At 43.5% G+C, this 19,813-nt stretch overlaps 1 protein-coding gene across 3 annotated transcripts in view; it reads right to left on the reverse strand.

Annotated features, from left to right (window-relative positions):
- STAB2 (stabilin 2) overlaps positions 1-19,813 on the reverse strand; it is a 164,681-nt gene that overhangs the window by 102,045 nt on the left and 42,823 nt on the right. For all 3 annotated transcript variants that reach the window (XM_053895983.1, XM_053895982.1, XM_019446618.2), the window contains exons 7-15: positions 17,765-17,890; positions 16,690-16,886; positions 14,942-15,075; positions 8,011-8,144; positions 6,281-6,363; positions 4,917-5,066; positions 3,403-3,546; positions 2,801-2,857; positions 2,522-2,647 (exon numbers count right to left, since the gene is read on the reverse strand). In XM_053895983.1, the coding sequence (XP_053751958.1) occupies positions 2,522-2,647; positions 2,801-2,857; positions 3,403-3,546; positions 4,917-5,066; positions 6,281-6,363; positions 8,011-8,144; positions 14,942-15,075; positions 16,690-16,886; positions 17,765-17,890 (1,151 nt within the window). The remainder of the gene's footprint in view (positions 1-2,521; positions 2,648-2,800; positions 2,858-3,402; positions 3,547-4,916; positions 5,067-6,280; positions 6,364-8,010; positions 8,145-14,941; positions 15,076-16,689; positions 16,887-17,764; positions 17,891-19,813) is intronic.

Genomic DNA, 19,813 nt, shown 5'->3' on the forward strand with positions numbered 1-19,813 from the left:
CTGGTGTTGGGGAGCCTGTCGGTGTAGTGCATCCTTTCCCTTATGAAGACATTCGCTTCCTCCCTGCTGTTTTAGGTAAAAATACCAAAAAACCAAGCCTTTTGATGCTAGGGCAGAAAGAGAGCGGGTTTTCTACCAAACTGTTAATGTGACCTTCAACTCTTTAATTTCACCTCCCTTTGTCCCATTTTACTTGCAGGGTATCTGTGAGCTGGCAAGGGCCAGTCTCTGGTATCCTCTGCTTTCATTTTGCCTAGTTCAGTGATGAAGTCATAAACTGGGGCTGGTAATCAGTAGCTGTGGTCTCTGTGGGGATAGGGTGGTTTCAGGACAGAAATTTTGCCTCAGGGAGAAGCAGAAAGATACACTGGAAAGGAAACACGGCATTCCAAAATCAGAATTAGAAACCATTCCTCTAATAAAATCAGTTTATTTTCCATTTCCCTGGCTTAGCTGATGGGGGCTTTACTGTCTCCAGCTGAGGTTGTTCCCCGAAATAAAGCTAAAAGATGCTATTAAAATGCATGGAGAGAGAAGGACCTTCCTACAGATTGAGAAGTTTTAACTGAACAGGTTCTGGACCTGAGAAAAGAGCAGAAATGATCATTTTATTCCTCACCTAGGAATTAAAGTAGAAGAACAGTTTGGGCTAAGAAAAAAGAGATTTGAAATTTTTATATTCTTTGTGGGCAGAAAAGTACTGCCTTTGAGAACAAGGAGATTGAGAGCCAGAAGCAGTAGTGTCCTGGTAAATCAGTTCTACGGGGGAAAAAAGTAGCCCAGATTTATAGAGTTGGCCAATTTCTGTCATGGTAATATTCTCACCATAGGTGAGAATTTCAAGCTACAAAGTTATCTCACTGAACTAAGCTGGGAAGAGGCTCACAATCTACTCTCCAGAGCCAGAGCAAGCCAGCTCCAGCCACAGCTGGAAGGAGTTATGAGGAGAGAGGAAGATAAGAGGTTTCTGAGCAAAATTGCTTGACAGAAAAGCAGGGAGGTTGATTTTTTTTCAATTCTAGTTAAAACGTTTTGTTTTGATTTTAAGTGTAGCTGGTTAGGTGTCTGAGAACTCCCTTAATATTATTTTTTTTTAAATGGTATCATATAAGAAGCCATGTACTCAGAGAGGCCATATAATCTCAAGATTTTAATAATTTCCTAGGGAGCCACATTACTTTTTAGCTTTAAAAGTAAGTATGAGTGTGAGCTCCAAAGAGAGCTATAACCATTTTTCTGCAATAGCTACATTTTGGAAAACTTGCATGTGAATAGTATTTTAAAAATAGCATCCTATCTTGAAGACGCCGGGATATCTGACATTTTAAGTGGAAACCTGTAGCGATGTTTTAATATGTTGAACATCTATTTGCAGTGCAAGAGATTACCTTCTGATTTATCTCCTCAATCCACATATTTTTAATCCAAAGTTTTCTGAAAGCAAAATATCCTTGTAGATACCTGAAAGTATTCTAGAAAGGTATGTATCCATGTACATCTCTAAACTATACATGCAATGAGTTTGAGGTTTCAAAAAACAGTGTAGCCCAGGTCACCTGGGTTAGAAAGTTGGTTCTTCCCCAGATGTCTATTTTTAGGTCTCATACAGGTGTCATTAAATCAAAATTCTTGGGGTATGGTTTGTGAAACTTTCTACTTTAACAAGCCCCATGGGTGATTCCTAAGTCTACTGAAGTTTGGGAATCACTACCCTAAAAGATCCAGACCCCCCATTCTGTATAATGAACTGATCTACATGAGGTCATGGATAGTTAGTCTGGCCCCATTTCCAAGATGGTGGCATAATTTCAGGGCAGTGGAGGAAAGCTTGTGGCCCTTCCCATAATTCCATCATTTGACATTCTAATGAACAAAATTCCATAATTTGTTACCCCTCTGTTCAGTTTAAGGCTGTTATTTCTGGGAGAGGAAACACCTGAAATGGTTTTAGTCACTTACATTCTTGTGTGAAGGAGTAAAAAAAAAATCTCCTTTCTGGAGGCAAATGTGAAAGAGTTGAAGGATTATGGTATATAAGGAGAGGGTTATTGTGAAGAGAGATGGAAGCAATGGAAGGGAATGAATGGAGCATCTAAAAATAACATTTATTCCTTTCAAATTTAGCCTACACCTGGTCCAGAATGGCCTGGTTTAGAATCCATTTTCTAGGTGGTTTTAGAGTTGGAGGGAACTTAAAATCTTGACTTTGCTAGTGAGAAATATTTGAAGACCCAGGAAAAATCAAAGCAATCATTTAGATCTGGGGTTGCAAATAGATTTTATTTCCTGTGCTCAGTCTGACTGGTAATAGCTACTTGGAACTCTGACCAGGAGATTGGAGCCACAACCATAGTTCCAGAGAACTGTGATTGATTAACGATTTCTGCCTTGGTTGAGGGAGGGTAGGTGGTGATACATATGTTATTTATTGGACATCCCTAGTTTAGGGAAAAATCTGTATGGGTGCAGACTGAGGCAGTAATGCTGACATGATGCCATCAGAGTAAGTAGCATACCATACCTCTGGAGAAAGGAGGTAATCAAGAGTGCCATCCTTCATATTAACTAATGCTTCATTGCTTGGAACAAAAATGGTGTATGGTCCACCAGCCCCGTCTTCATCTAAAGCATGTCCCACATTGGTTTCCTGCATTTGAAAAATGAAATTTTATATCTACAACCTATCTCTGACAAATACTTGAAGTAATTCCTCAGCACATATTTATAATTGACACCCTTGCTCATTATACAAAAGACAAGACATAAAACCATTTTCCAGAAATTCATGAAAAGTACATACCTCTAGCAAAGATCTGAACTTGCTGTATCTTGGTTGTAACATTGTCATTATGGTTTTCTAAAAATCATGAGAAGAAATAAGGTGGTTTAAGAAATAGATGTCCCAACAGTAAAAGGTTCATGACAGAATTTATGTGTGAATGTGGATGGAAAAGAACCCGGTCAACTGCAACACATATAGAATGTTTCCTGTTGTTATTGAATTAGTGGTTCAGATGTGCAGATGTTCGGAAATAGACTTTGGCCATCACCAAATGAGTCAAAAGGAATAAATTTTTATTGCGGTGAGGACTGCCCTCCTCCACAAAGCACGAGGGATAACTTTTCATGACAACTGGTCACTGGACAGAATCATCATATGTGGCCATAAAAGAGGTCACAAAATTGAGATCTTGCCTGTCTTTATTGTAGGCTTTTCCTTCTGTTGGCAGAGGTACCCAGAATTCTACTGAAAACAGAAATGATCCCATTTTCCCCATGGCTGGGGTCCTAGCACACACAAAGGACAAGCACATAGCGTACATTTTCTTCTTCAGTATGACTCTCCAGGGAACAAAGAAAGATGGCTTTGGACTGACCTAACTTTTACCTGAAATGCCTCACCTCAGTGTTGCTCTCAAACGTGGGTGCCATCTTATCCATGGCTCTGTCGAGGATGTGCAGGAGCCCATTGGAAGCAACTATGTTCCCTTGTATAATTTTTGCCTTCTTTTTGCCTCCATAGAGTTTAAGCTTTATTTGATTGTCCTAAAACACCAAGAAAAATAAAATTAAGCTGGTATCCTTGAAGGAGTACTGGATTAGAAGTCTTAAGTCCTTGGGTCTGGCCATTTGCGGGTTATATGAGCGTGGGTAAGTCACTTAACCCAAAATGGGAAAGATGGCATTTGCTTGCTTGATTTGACTAGTCTTTTGTTAAGATCAGATGAGATAATGTGTGAAATCATTGATGACTACCAGTGATTTCTAAATGTGAAGAAGCAATCATAAGTCTCCCCCAATAGACCACAAGGTCAAAAAGGGCAAAACAATTCAATCTATTGTAAATTTATCACCTATTTTAGAGCGTTGTACACACAAGGCACACAATAAAATTTTTTTTGCTGCATAAATGACTAAAGCTAATTCCTTCTTCCTTTATGTGGCTCTTACAAGCTATAAGAAAGAAATATGAGTGAATAAATGAAGGAATGAGTGAGTGAATGAATGAATGAATGAATGAGTGAAAGAATGTCCTTGTGAGAAAAGAAGTAAAATTTTCATCCATCTATCTAGGTTTCTATCCATCCATCCATCCATCCATCCATCCACCCATCCATCTATCCATCACACACACGGTACAACACACTGCTTAATGATTTAGGTCTTGGAGTCAAGGAGACCTGCATTTGAATCCTGGCTCTGGCCCTTACTTGCGACCTCTCAGTTTTCCCACTTGAAAAATCTCCTTTACGGGGTTGTTGCAAGTCTTATAGAACGCAAATAAAGGTTCACCTCAGTACTTTGTATAGAGTAAGTGCTCAATAATCTATCAGCTATTGGTAGTTGGTGAAATGCAACGATATAGGCCATAACCCACACACGTACATTCTAGTAATCAAGTGCCTTCCTGCTCAGTAAAGTCACAGAAAGAGTTATTTGTGAGGCAGGGAAGGGTAGTTTTACTCAAACAATGGAACAGACCTAACGGCCTTAGGAGAGATGCAATGTTAGGTTTGCAGAGGAAAGATAAACTCCAGCAACCTAAAGCAAATATAGTCTATTTCCTTCTGTAAGAGGGAAGCTGATCTGGCTTTGGGCTGGTGCTTCCAGGAAACAGGTTTACTACAAAGCTTCTCCTTCCCCCTGGCACCTGAATGATGTTCTCTTGACAATGAATTCAGACCAGAGCAAAATCCCACACTTTATAACCCTCTTTTCACAACAGTCCCCTCCTGCCTGGTCCTTCCTGGGGTTGTTCTTCCCTTCTTTCCTCATAGGGAAGTGCTTTGACAAACAAGGGAGAAGGAAAGAAGTTCTTCATAAACTTTGCAAGCCCAACCACAGACAGAGATGGCTGTGGGCACTGGTTCAGCAGACGCTTTTGTTCTGGGAGTGAAAATCAGAGAGCCCCTTACCTTATCGTCATTGAAGATTTCTCCCGACTTTCCAGTCAAGGTATAGAAGGTGTCTGTGTTATTCATACTCTCAGTGTTCATCTGCCCAGCAATTACATGGAGTTTCACAAAGTACTGAGCAGACTCTTTATCCATCAAGAGCTCTTTTACCTGAGGAGAGAGAGCCACTTCTTTCAGTCTCCACTGTTGTTTGGAGGAGAAAATGAGGTTGTGAGGCAGGCATTGGCCAATCAAAGACATCAATGCCAGGGCTCCCTAACTTGGGCTTGGGCTCTTTCAGATACAGGTGACTTTGGGGGGAGCACAATCTGGAGAGTGGGAGGCGATGCTCAATGTCCTCTCAAACCACCAGGAGCGAGGAAGGTGCAGGCACCCAGGGAATCATCTTGAGCCCGGGGAGCGTATGGAAATGAAACAAGAAATAGCATGAAAAGAAAGTGCAGACTAGACCCATGGAGTTTTTGAACAGTAAGTTTAGGGTTTTTGCAATCCACCGGACCGAATCGACATTTTGTCAATATTATATATCATCAGCAATCAGTCAACAGATGCTTTTTATTAACTGTGTAAATAAAACCTATATGTTAAACAAGAGACCACATGCAAAGTGCATAGTGCAGAGACATTCAATATTTGTGACTTGTCCTCCCCAGTAGGAGAGATGTGAGGGTGCTTCTGAAGTTAAATTGTTGATTCATCTCAGATTGTCCAATGGCGGTGACAGATTAGGGTGAGACGTTCTGGAACTTCCTGTGTTTTTATTCCATGCAGCAAAAATTATTGTGACAAAATATCGTGGATGAAGATAAACCACTTGTATGCAAATCAATATGTCCATTATCTCCATCAATCTGAGTGTAACAATTTCATTGACACCCTCATGATAGGACACCTCCACCAGGCGCTATGAGCTTCATTCCCACTGCATGACATCACCTCAAACAACAGCTGTTCACACGGAAGACCACAGTTTTCTCTTAGTTTCCTCTACCACTGTTATCATTTATGATGATTATAAGAAATAAATATGTAGCTAATATATTAGGTTAATTCTTGCAGGAAGTAAGCAGTTTTGCATTATGTAAATCCTATTTTTCACATGACTATAGTTAAGATCCCTCAGTCATTAATTACCCTTGAAGGGGTCATGTTTGGAAGGGGGCATCCTTGGGTCCTCTAGGGAGCCAGTAATGGTCTCGCTAGATATACAAGTACATTCACTTTGTGACAACTCAATGAGCTGTGTGTTTACAATCTGTATACTTTCTGTAAATAGTTCTCCATTTTAGTCTCTCAAAATCATCATCTTTATCATCAGTAGGTTTCATTTAATAGAGGTTTCCCACTTTATTGTAAATACTTACACTGAATCCTCTTAGTCCCTTGTCTGTGGGCAACAGCACAGTGAATGGTCCCAGGTTACTTAGTGGCCAGGCATAGGCTTTGTCTTAGGAGTAGAAATTCATAAAGAAAGAAAACACCAAATGAATTAGTGGCACATGAAGAGTAAAATCAAGCAATGGCCCTTGGGATCCATTTAGGCCCTTTGAATCAAGAGCTTCTCTGTTCCCATTGGCATGAGTAGGCCTTGGTAAACTAGGAAGCTCTCTAAGAAAGAATGGCATCATAATGCCATGATCCCCAAACCTTCTGCATAATTGTGTGGCATGTCCTGCAGCCACAGCCTTCAAGGAGACCCTGGAATGAGACCTTCTATGAGGGTCATGTGACAAAATCCTCAGCCAATCCCAGCAGGTCACCGTCCCTGCGCCGGACTCTCTGAGCAGTTGTCATCCCAGTGAGCAAAGACACAGCCCTAGTTCCATCCAAGGCCAGCTCAGAAGAGCCTCATGCTTGGCTTAATATTCTACTGTTACCATCTTGAAATGTTTAATAATTTTTGAACAAGAAGTTCTTGTCATTACGCATGGTGTCCTACAAGTTATGTAGCTGGTCCTGTTTCTATCCCCCTGGAGAAGCTGGGACATCAGGGTGGGCCCCGGGCTTTCACACAACAGGCAAGGTTGACCAGCACTACATAAATGGGTAGAAGGTCAACAGGACTTTGTCCAGGGAAATGTTCGAGAGCACAACCTGCAGAGAACACTCTGCCACCCTGTCTGCTGTCACTGGATAGTCTGAGTTCTTAGAGGAAGGCTGTAAGAAGCCTGAGGCATGCCACAAATGCTTGTCCCCTGTAGGATGCCCTGGAAAGAGAAGGGCATTTGTGCAGGATATATGTTAAGATTTATGCAGACAATGTGGCCTTGACCCATTCTCCGTTTGTGCTCTTTCTGGGAAATCATTTTTTGGTGACTGGTAAATTTTAGATTTTGCAATTTTGGAACTTCTGTCGATTGGTCAAGTCTGTGTTTTATTTTCTGTTGATTGGCCAAACTTGTGTTTTATTGAAAGACTTGTCCAAGGCTGCAATCAGCTGTATTATTTCATTCTCAAGGGGGTGTGGGGTAATGACCCCTGAAGTGCATTTGGAAATGATGAGGGCGTTTTAGATTGTCACCCTGCCTGGGGGACTGGGAAAGGACATGTCACTACAGACAACTAGTCCTTGGGGGAGGGGGGAGGGCAAAAATCCTAAACATCCAGCCAGGTGTGAGATGATCACACCAACCAATACTATTCTCAAAAGTCAAATGGCACCCATTGCAGAACATGGATACAGCCTCAGGTTTTAGTCACTCTCTTTTCCCAGTATTACCTGCCAACCTTGCTTCACACCTGGAGGACCCATAAGGTCAAGGGAAAGAGGACAGTCTCCATCCTCACATCAGTAGCTGCCCCGTCTCATTGTTGTTGCAGATCAGTTAATCTGTGGTGACTCCAGGACCCTGTCCTCAGGACTCTGCCTACGAACTGCTACTTGACAGGACCTCTTGGCCCTAACTCCTTGTCTCCTGGAAAAGGCTGCCTGCCCTTTCCCTTTCCCCTGCAAGATGCCTCCCTAGGAGGGCCAATTCCAATAGATAAACCTTGCCTCTCCTGCCCACCCCTTTCTGAATGATTGTGTCTTGGAGGTGTCTTGCCTGAAAGAAGGTTGCCCTTTACGTGGAAACCTGTACCCGTAGCTGCATACCCAGGAGCGAGATGAAAGAGGTCAGCCTTCCTTGCCATTTTCCTCTGGGTTCAGTGTTTAATTCTCTGAGTCGCTCCATGATGTTTCCATAACACGTCAAGCCGTCACCCACGTAACCTTTCCGGCAAGTGCATCTACAGGGAGGGTGAAAACACATTCTCAGGGTCTTAGCGTGTTGAGATCCTACAGTCCAACTCCCTCATTTTGCAGATGGGGAAAACGGTGCCCAGAAGAAGAGGGTCAAGACCAGGAGAGGAGAGGCACAAATAGAGGTGAGCATTCCTGTGGCAATACCTGACATATAGTAGGTCCACGAGAAATGGATATTTAATAAATTTTGCATATGTATAAATACTGGGTATCTTTGTACACTCTTCGTCTCAGTATTTTTCAAAGTGTGGTCAAGAGCCCATGTACATCAGCGTCACTTGGAGTGCTTATTATAAATGCAGATTCTAGATTCTACAGAACCACTGAGGCAGAATAGACTACTGAAGTCAGCCCCAAGTCAAGATGTAGAGCTACTGATCTGCTTAGTAGATCTCCCCCTTACCCTGTCTTCCTAGTTGAGATGTCTGCTCAAATGACCCTTCCTCATAGGAAACTTCTGCTATCGGCCACCTCTCCCCACACCCTCAACAGTAGATCAGGACCCTACCCGCCTTAGTGTGTGCTCTCATGGGACCATGTAGCCCTTCTCTGTAGCAGCAATCCCAGCTGTAATTTCATCCTAACCTGTGCAGTTATTTGACTTGTATCTGCTTTTGCATCTACACTGAGAACAGGGAAAAGGCAAGGGTCGTGTGCATATTTATGCCCTATTTTAACGTCAGGATCTAGGGCAGGGTTTGGTTCAGAACAGGTACATAATTAACAGCTGAACGATAAGTAGCAATTGAATTGCAATGAATATATAAACAATGAAGTCTGCAGAAATTTTATACAATAGTTTAGTTTCATAAAAGACAAGTACAGTTAAGGATGAAGTTTAAAGGCCCACTGGCAGTATTGTGCTGGTAAGTGTTTAATAGCCAGCTCTCAGCGGGAGTTGGGGCAGGGCCCCTGCTTTTCAGGATTTGCCAATTTCCACAGGTCCTACTCCCACCGTGGCCAATCTCAAACTGCCAGCGTGCGGAAAACCAGCTTGCAAAATCCTGAAACTTCAACCATCAGCTTTCGAGCCTCAGTAAACCCTGGCTCTGGCACACCACTGCTACCTAGCAAAGATTAGTTGACAGCTGGCTAAATCTGGCAAGGTGCTTAGGAAGGCAACATTCAACGGGATCTTGGGATAAGTGAAGAACCAAACACAAGGTCAGGGAGCGGCACTGCAGAGACGAGAGCTGCAGGGAGGCTGCGGTCATCCATACCGCAGACATGACTCATAAAGAGGAGAGGCTTCCAAAGGACAGTTATACACTCGAGTTCAGTTGTGTTTCCAAATATGGTCCCGTGGCAAATAGGCATATTTTCAACAGGTTGGCTGAACTAACATTTCAGAGTTTTATGTTCCCTGCTTGGATTGCTGCGGTGACTTCCTAACTGGTCTTCCTGCTCTTAATTTCCCTCCCCTCATCTACCCTCTGACTGGTCTCTCCAAAAGGGAAATCCGGAAAACCTTCATTCTTAAAACTCTCATGGACTCCATCTATCTACAGAAGAAGGTCTAAGTACTTAGCATGGCATGCAAAGACCCCCAAAGGGGGATCTTGCTTATGTCTCCTTCCTGCTGCGCATTGCAAATTCTGGCAATACTCAATTGCTTTCTTTTTTAATGCTCTCCTCATGGCTCAGGTGTGACCTGCTCTAAGGGGTCTTACCTGGCCTCCTGAGTCTCCCCGACAGGAGCAGTCTGTTGGTCCTTCCTCTAGCACAACCCTCCCCACCAAAATGAGCTCCTGAGATATTGTCTCCTCTGCTGGATGAGAAGCTCTCCTAGAATCTGCATCCCACTCATGCCTCATTATATTCCAGCACTTGGGACAATGCCTAATTGTTGAACTGATTATTTACCAAGTACCTACTTAACTCTAGGAACCTGGCTGGGGAGGAGGGCTACAAAGATGATGATAACAGATATCTTGTCCTTTTAGTGTCTCATTGCTGAAGATGGGCCTGGAAACAATTTTTAGCAACATGATAAAGCCACTTAGCCACCTACAGTGTCAGCTTCCTCCTCCATGAGATGAGTTTACTAATACCTTTAGGATTGTTGATGGAAGAGATAATGCACGGAGAATAGCTAGCACAGTGACAGACACACAGGAAAAGCTCAGTACTTGATAGATGATGATCGATGATGATGATGATGATGATGATGATGATGATAGTGATGATGATGGCGATAGAGATGGTGTCAATAACACCACCAGTCCTGTCGGGGAGCCGGGATATAGCAGGACAAATCCGCAAACACACAGCTGACGTTCCGGAGAAATGCCACAACGGAAGATTGAATAGGATGCTATGGGACACGGAGGAGGAAGTGACTGTGCCTGGAGAAATATGGGACAGGTTCTAGGAGAAAGTACCATTTAAGATATTTCTAGAATACATCTGAGTTTCCCGGCTGCATGGAAGATTGGCAGATATTTACTGACTGAGCCTTTGGGATTTTTACAGAGCAGTATTTTCCCGCTTCCCCTACTCCTTGCCCCAGCCCTGGGGACATTTGGGAATGTCTGGAGATATATTCACAACTAGGTGAAGGTGTTGCTGGCATCTAGTGGGTAGAGGCCAGGGGTGCCACTAAACACCTTACAACACACAGGACAGCCCCCACAACAAAGTGTTTTCCAGCCCCCAAATATCAAGTGCTGAGCCTGAGAAACCTTGTTTTAAGGAGTCACTGAGGTAGATCTAACCATGAAACAATAGTCTACTAAGAGTTTCCTGCTCAAGCATCCCCTTCCTCTTAAGCACTGTGCAACAAGACAGTGAATTTGAGAAGCACACGGGGAGATTGGTAATTCTTAGGAGTGATACAATAGTCCTTGTTCGAAATCACATAAATTTCATTTGAAGGCAGCCGATAATAGCAAGACAATGAACTTTTACAAACTGCTAAGTATGTTTCTCTCTGAAAGTTCTCTAAGTTGTTTATGAGGCCAATGGTCTGTTTTGTGTAAAGTGACTTGACTTGTCTTGCCTAAGGATGGCAGGAGAATCGTAATTTAATGGTCACAGTGCTGAACGGAATGCATGAGATATAAATACTTTCTATTGTTGTTTAAAATCTTGGTCCAGAGTCTGAGATTTTAGGAGACAGTTTTCTGACTTAGATGTTCTCAGTTGGCCGTGGCACATTCACATCAGGGCCCTCTTTTGTAAATTGCTTCTTTGTTAGGAGTAAAGGTCTCTTGCTGTCTTATGGCTCTAAAAACACCCAGAAGAGAGGAGCCTGGGTGACTCAGTCAGTTCAGTGTCCGACTTCGGCTCAGGTCACGATCTCACAGTTCCTGAGTTTGAGCCTCGCGTATGGCTCTGTGCTGACAGCTCAGAGCCTAGAGCCTGTCTCCATCTCTCTGCCCCATCCCTGTTCATGCTCTGTCTCTCTGAGTATAAACAAACATTAAAAAAGTTAAAAAAAAAATAAAAACACCCATAAGATATTGGCATTTTATATGTTACGGGATGGAATTAATTGCATAGAGTGCTGGATGAGACTTAGTGAAATTATAGGGTGTCCCAAAAGGCTTCCTTCCTTCCTTCACTTCTTCACTTCATTCCTTCATTTATTCCTCCAAACTGTCCCTCATGTCATTGTTTTAATCGATGACCGAAGTTGTTGCAATAAATATGAGTAAGACATGGATTCCCAGGGACTTACATTCTAATTGGAATAGAGATCAGTAATCCTAACAGCTAACCTCTATTGATAGCTGCTTTCCCAGTTACCTTTGTAGGGGCTTTACTATGGTGTCTTATTTAATACAACCATCCTACGAGGTGGGTTCTGTTACTAGCCCTGTTATAGATGGATGAGGGAGCATAGGGGCAGAGGTTAAGAATCTCACTCAAGATCACACAGCCTGTAGGTGGCAGTATTTGTGCACATCACTTCTGTGCTGTGAACTCATCACAGTTCAGGGTGATCAGTGTTATAACAGAAACATTCCGGGCTGCTCTGGGAGCCCAGGGTGAGCTGAATGGACTGGGAGTCCAGGAGAGACATCCTAGAGGTGAAGACACTTGAGCTGAACAGTGAAGGATCAGTGCATTAGCCTGACTCCGAGGAGGTGCAGAGGGAACTATGTCTAAGTGGGGGGAAAAGCATCTGCAAGTGTGTGGAGCTGGGAATATCTTGGCTTGTTTAAAGAACAGTAGTTGGGGGGGCGCCCGGGTGGTTCAGTCGGTTAAGTGTCTGACTTCAGCTCAGGTCATGATCTCATGTTTCTTGAGTTCGAGCCCTGCATTGGGCTCCCTGCTGCCAGCACAGAGCCTGCTTTGGATCCTCTGTCCGCCCCCCTCCGCCCCTCTCCCACTTGCACACTCTCTCTCAAAAATAAACAAACATTAGAAGAAAAGAACAGTAGTTGGGTGGGACCGGAGCCAAGGGGGTGTTCATGAGAGCGGTGGAAACAAAGTTGCTCATCCACACCTTCCATAAACAATCAGCTTCCGCCATACCCAGGGGAGAAGGATACCCGAAAGAGCTTGTGCAGGTCCTGGAGGCTGGTTTGGAGACATTTAGGCAGAGAATTATGGGGTTCTGGACATCTGAGCATGGTCTATAAGGGGGGCTCAGGCTCTGGGGGAGCAGGTCCCCTTAGTCCTTTAGTCCCTTGCCCTGGTGTAGCTAGTGGAGGACCTGAATGGAGCCCTCTAAAATGTAGTGCCCAGGGCAGGGCAGGAAGATACTTGTTCTTAGTAATAATCAACATGGAGCTTCAACTTTAAAAGGATGCTTATATGCATCAACTCCACTCTTTCCAGGGAGATATTCTTGTCCTTTAGCGGACCTGTCAGGGGAAGAAACTGCAGTTCAGAAAAGTTACGTGACCTGTCCAAGGTCACTCCAGTGGTGAGTGGGACAGCCCACGTTTGAGCCCATTTTTCTTTACTGGGTGGACTTCTGTGACTAACACAGTATGATTTTGAATATTCTGCATAAACTCCTTGCCATGTTGGGGAGGCCTAAACAAACAAATCTTTGTCCATGGTAAACTAAATTGCCTGAACTAAATGAGTGATGGCCCCTTATTTCATCAATGTAACATCTCCAGTCTTTAACTTAGTCCTCTTCCCAGCCTTTCCAGACAGTCCGTTTTCTGGTCGGGGTGATGATCAACGAGGTTTGTGAGGGACACACTTACTCTTAAAATCCACTGACAGCCGCAACTGACATTCTAAACACAAGCTTTAATGCCACTTATAAAGGAGAGAAAGCATTTAAAGTATTCTTCTCAGACTTTCTGAGAGGATGGTAAAAGGTACGTACGTGCTACACACACGAGTGTTGGGTGCATACGTGTCTACACGCATGACTGTGGCATGTTGGTGTTGCACTCACATGTGTGATTTCTACATGCCATGTTCTGCTCAGAGATTGATGAACGTATTCTCATTTAATCCTGCTCACAGGCCTGGTAGGAGGTACAATTCTCCTCCTTTTATGACAGAGGAAACATCATTCAGAGAGGGTAAGGCAAATGGCAGAGCTGGGACTTGAACCCAGGTGTTCTGATATCAAGCTCTCTTGACTTTACCCATAGTGATTACAGACTTACTTATCTGCCCAGATAAAACATGAAAATCACAAAACCTATCTGGGCAGACCCACACATTTGAGACCTAACTGTAAAAAGAATAAGCTTCAAAGAAGACAGAAAGGGGCTCTGGGAGCACAGAAACTGCTTAATAATTTTATGGTTCAGTGTCGACTATGGTTTTTTTTTAAACTTTTTTTCAGTGTTTATTTTTGAGAGACAGAGTGTGAGTGGGGGAGGAGCAGAGAAAGAGGGAGACACAGAATCCGAAGCAGGCTCCAGGCTCTGAGCTGTCAGCACAGAGCCCGACGTGAGGCTCGAACTCACAAACCATGAGATCATGACCTGAGCTGAAGTCAGATGCTTAACCGACTGGGCCACCCAGGTGCTCCGAGGTTTTGAGCTTACAGTGACAGTGAGTCCTTCTCCAACGCCGATGACAGTGAGAACAGAAGGCAGAAGCCTCAGTCTGGGAGCAAAACACTGGGATTCTAGCCTCAGTTCACCTACTCATAAAAACATAATAGCTCTATGGTAATTTCTAGAACATTCTATTATGTAATGTTCGCAACACTGTGAAGTAGACATCACTGTGCTCATTTTGTAAGTGGAGAAACAAAGACCAGAGACATGATGCCACTTTCCCAAGGTCGTTCCCCTGGCGGATACCAGATCCGAGACTCAAACCCAGCTCCTTCCCTTCCGAACACCATCTTCTTAACACCATGCAGAGCACCTTTGCCTCAGGAATTTTCACACAAATATTTTTTCTCTCGGTAAGCCCCTTCTTGTAAAACCTGGAGTCCAGGAAGCACCACTCATGTTATTCACCTTCCCCTGTCTTGTTAGGTACTACCAGCAAGCAATATTTCACGACTGAGGAAACAGGTATATACATTAGAGGTCAAATGCTTGTCCTCACAGCAGATGTTTGTTTTCCTAGCAACGGTGGTTTCCTTCTCCCACGCTCTGACCACTTACTACCGAGCTGCCGGGCCAGGTCAGTATTTCAGCATGTTCTGATGGTCATTATAAAGGAAACGACTGTTGAATGATTCAGTGATTAAAGAAAGATTTATTGAGCCCCTACTACGCTTCTTGCATCGTGCTCTGTGGGGGTGAGGGTGAATACGAGACTAAGACACATTTCCTGCCCTTCAAGGAAGGCACAGCACTGATTGACCAGCACTTGGAATGATGGTGATAGAACTGAACAGACTTACTTGGTTTGGCCTGGTGCGATGGTAGTGCAGTTAGCATTCCTGTGACAGGGGTTATTGAGTGTACAGACATCGATCACACTGCACCCCACTCCGGGCACGTAATCGCGGTAATGTTTCTTACACTCACAGTGAGACTTCAGAAGACACGGAGAGAAAAACAAAGCGTTCTTGTTAGCCATGGAAGCTGACATCCTTCTTCAATCCATCTGTGTTCTGCCATAAAAGCTAACTTGGGGCAGGTCCAAAGCACGGGCTTAAAAATGTGTCAAAGTATTCAGAATTGGGGATCAGGTTTATGTACCTCACTGGTTGCGAAACGTGTAATTACACCTTGTTTGTAAAGTTTACCTTTTCGGTTTTCTTGTTTCCTAACCCTGGGCCTTTCTGGCTCCATAATTCCCAGTTTTAGATTGTCTACAGGTGAGCATAGACTGAAGTTCAGATGGGAGATATCATTGCTTTAGAAGAGTGATTTTCAGCCGGGAGTCTCAACCTAAGATACATTGGGCAGTGTCTAGAGATATTTTGATTGTCACAAGAGGAGAGGGGGCAGTGTCACCAGAGGCCAGGGATGCTGCTAAACATCTTACTATGTACAGGACAGCCCCACAACAAAGAATCCAAAGTGCTAATAATGCCAAAATTGAGGAAACCTTCTCTGGAATAATGGAAATAATGAACGCCCTGTTTCTGTGTGAACACGGGGGGTTTCTAAGACCTGAAAATCTGCCTTGGGGTCCAGTTTTTGGAGACAAAGTTTATTTTTAATCTCACTCCCAAGGTCCTGGGACTTTGGCTCAGAGTGTAATGTGACTTTTCCCATATGGGACTGCACTGTGAGGATGGAGGCCCAGCTCCTTGAATTTCTTTCCAAATCTGTCTCAGGCATTGACAGCAGAAATGGCATGTGATATGCATTTTCCCTGGAAGATGAGATTGGGTGGGTACTCTGCAGGAGACTCCAGGAGCCATGGGGTGACTGGATTGCTAGGGACCCATGACTCTCTTTGGGTCAGACACTGAAGCCTTTCCTCCTACCAGGGCAGCAATATCCTTTTGTGTGGATAGATTTTCTCCCCTGAACTTGATGTGCAGTCATGGATTCAGTGGACGCCCACTAAATAGTTGATAGATGGATGAGGTATTAGTGAAAGGGATCTTTCATCCGAACTCCTCAGCAAAGGTCTCTGGACCTGGCTGGTTTTTAGCGGTCAAGATCATGATGTGAGTTAGAGGGGCAGGGTCTCCCCCCCAGAACATCCTCAGTGCTGCCTACTGTCTTTCAGTGCTGCCTGACATTTTGTCAGTGCTCATCTCTTTGGGGCACAGTCTTTTGGTTCTAAGAGTCCTCTCTTGCCTCGAAAAGATATGAGAGAGAAATGGAGGATTGTAGGTGAAAGTCAATGACATATTCACTCAAGACTTGGTTAACAGTTAATTTGTTAATCGCATTTGAGTTGTGTATATATTTTGTCTGTCACCGTCTAGGACCAGGACACAAGAGAGTGTAGGGTAGGTAAATTCTCCCCGGGGAGCTGGGAAAGTGTGAGTTCAGAAGACAGACCGGAGAAGGGACACACGGAAGTTCGTCCTGAGCACATGGAGGTGTGCCTGGAGAGGAGGCCCAATCTGAGCATCAAAATGGCAAACTGGGCCAACCTAGCAGACAAATGACACCTACGGCACAGTTTTACCTTTGGTGGCTGTCCTACTGCGAGACACCCCAGTTCCAAGCATCATGTGCTCACCTGTCCAGGACCGTCATATATGCACACTGTAGACTTTGCAGAGCAGTTTCCATAGTTCGTCTGGCAGGGGTCCACTGGTAAGCACACTCGGCCATCCCCGTGGTAGCCTTCTTGGCATATGCAACTGTGCCGATTCGGTCCCTCGTACGTGCAAAGAGCGTGAGGATGGCATATTTCTTTTAAACATGGATTGATGGCTTGAGAGGCAATGACAGGATAAGAGCTCATCAAAGTTGCACAGGCAACTCATTGTTTTAAGAGAGAGAGAAACAGTTCATCTTACCCCACCTGATGCCCCCTACCTGTTGAACAGATTCATGTATGGCTGTCAGAGATTATAACTAAAAATATGGTATTGATATATTACTATGCCATGTTATGTGTGGATTTAAATATAAAATAGCATGAAGGAAAGCACTAATTCTTGTAGTATTTATATGCACTGACCCTGTCTAAGCATTTGCCATACATTAACTCAGTTAATTCTTACAACAACTCTCTAAGAGAGGAGCCATTATTATTCTCATTTGATAGATAGGAAAATGGAGGCACAGGCAGGTTAAAGAATTTGTCCAAGGTCATGTAGTTCATAATAAGCAGATCTAGGATTTGAATGCTGGCAGCCTGACTTGAGAGTTCATGTTCAATATATAACACAACCTCTCACAAAGTGAATGAGCATGAAAAGAAAAAGAAAGGAAGGGAGGAAGGAAAGAGGGAAGGAAGGAAAGAAAGAAGGGAAGGAAGGGAGGGAAGGAAGGAAGGAGGGAAGGAAGGATAAAGAAAGAAGAAAGACAGACTGTATTTTATCCTAACATTGCTATGGTTGATATAAAACTATGTGTAAGAATCTATTTATGTGCTTTGATAATAGAAGCAGAAATTGCCACTTATTGAACAGCTACCACAGATGAACATTTTCTCGGTACTTGTTATATATTTCATTTAACTTAACACAGAGAGAAATAGAAGTGTCATTGTGTTAACATTAGAGAGGTTATGAAGTTTTGTTTTTTTTCTGTTTAGTAACCTAAACATCTCAATGAATGACTAGCAGGATCTAAATCCTACTCACGTTCACAGTATTGGCCATCGCCTTGGTAATTGGGAAGGCATTTGCATACTAGTTTTGTTTCATCTTGGCTGGAAGGTGAGCATCTGGAATTTTCTGGGCAGAGCAAGTCTGCACATTCAGGGATGGCTGCAAAGGAATATTGTTGAGGTACCTGCATTAGTAGAATAACTGATTCTGAAAAATTCAACCAAAGTAATGTTCTTTGTGATTAAAAAGAGTAATTAAAAAAGACTCACTGCAACCATTCAAAAAACCCCAGAATGTAGAAAGTAAAAATTAACTCTTTCTTATTCTCATTCTTCCATTTCATTCCCAAAGTAAACAATATCAACAACCCATATACTACATTCACCTATAAATTTATTTAGATGTTTTTTTAAACAAAATGGAATCCTGTGAAAATATTTAGCAAATTGATTTTTAATTTAACCAAATATTATGGAGCTATTTAAGGATCCACTGTAATCTCTAACAACTGTGTGGTGCTTCATCACATCGGGGGCACAGATGGTTGTCAGAAACTATAAGGAATCTGGCATATTATCCAACATGCAAAGCTACGAAATTGAGCTAATGTAGTTCCACGGATGCTAGTAGAAGCTATGAGATTCCTGGGTCAGAGATGAAGGACATTTTATTGCTCACATCAAGAGTAATAGCCAGAGTGTTGGCAGTTTTGCATTAGTTCTTCCAAGCCCCGAGTCCCCTGGGACAATGTAGAAAGGGTCATGAAGTGGATTTCATTTCATTACAGGGGAGGAGCCCCAATCTTAGGGAATCTAAGTTTTGTTTTGTTTTTTAAGTACTAGGCAACGTATTAGTTAGGGCCCAGGCAGGAGACAGAAACCACACAATAAGGGAATGTTTTGGTGTAAAGAATTATCAATGGAAAATTACAATAATGGGGAATTGGTTCATGAGTGTTAAAAGGACTTCTAAAGAATGAAGAAATAGCAGGTATATAAAGAGCAACCTCTTTCCTAGGATTGAGATAAATACCCAAGGTAGAGCCTTCCTCTGTCCAGGACTGAGATCCAGATGTCACTGGAAAAGGCATGCCTTGGTCACTGAATGGTAGAGAAGGTGGTGAGGTGCCTTAATGGTGAGACTTGCTGGAAATCTTCCCCTTAGGGCTCTAGGGAAGGTCATCCACAAAGAGGTGCCCAGCTTCCCGGGTTCACTTAGTGCCTGGGGAAGCTGCTGGCCACTGGGTGCCACCGGAACCAGAAACTAAGAAGCCACCCCCACAGAAGTGTAGTATAGTTCTGTGGCTGGGGCCAGAGCATCTTCAGGGGTCGGCTGTGTGGGAGAGGTGGGATGGCTGGCTCTCCAGATGGCCAACCCTGCAGAGACCTTGGTGTGCATGGCATCGAGGAGAAGCCATACCAAACAGCAAGCACATCTCTGCATGGTGGGGCACAGGCCTGTGCTGTCTGGGGCTCCTGGCTCTACTGCTGCCACCTCAGTCAAGCACTTGACAAAGTATGCAGTGGTCAAACCCTGGAGAAAGCTGAGCCCTGCAGGAATCTATCACTGGATAAACTGTGTAGGACTGAGCAGTGGAGAAAAACTATGTTCTCTGGGGCTCTGGTGAGTGAGCTAAACCAGAAACAGGAAGAGAAAACCCTTCCTTCTTCAGTGTCCCTCCAAAACTCTCTATTGATAAGACTTTATGTCTTGCTAGCTGGCAAGTGAGAGATATTTACAAGTTCCCCTCCATTATCACAGAGCAGGCAAAGAGGACAACTTTTGAGCTGAAAGGCAAGCCATTGATAACTAGAACAGGCAGTAAGCCTGTCTATACTTCATTCCCAAGAGACACCCTACATCTTCCAAGGCTGTTTGTGATACAAACATCCTTGAAAAGATATTGGAGTGAAGAGCAGTCAGTGTGCCACACTCAAGAGGCATATAAATATGAGACACTCAACTAGGGATTGTCCCCAACAGTGGCTAGTTGAACCAAACATTCATAGAGAATATTCCCCCAATTCTTTCCATAGAGTAGAATTGTTGCCGGGAAGTGGCTGCCCTTTCAAGGATTACATT

The sequence above is a fragment of the Panthera pardus genome, unplaced genomic scaffold (genome assembly GCF_024362965.1).
Source record: "Panthera pardus isolate Hobbes unplaced genomic scaffold, ASM2436296v1 HiC_scaffold_6, whole genome shotgun sequence".
Lineage (NCBI taxonomy): Eukaryota > Metazoa > Chordata > Mammalia > Carnivora > Felidae > Panthera > Panthera pardus.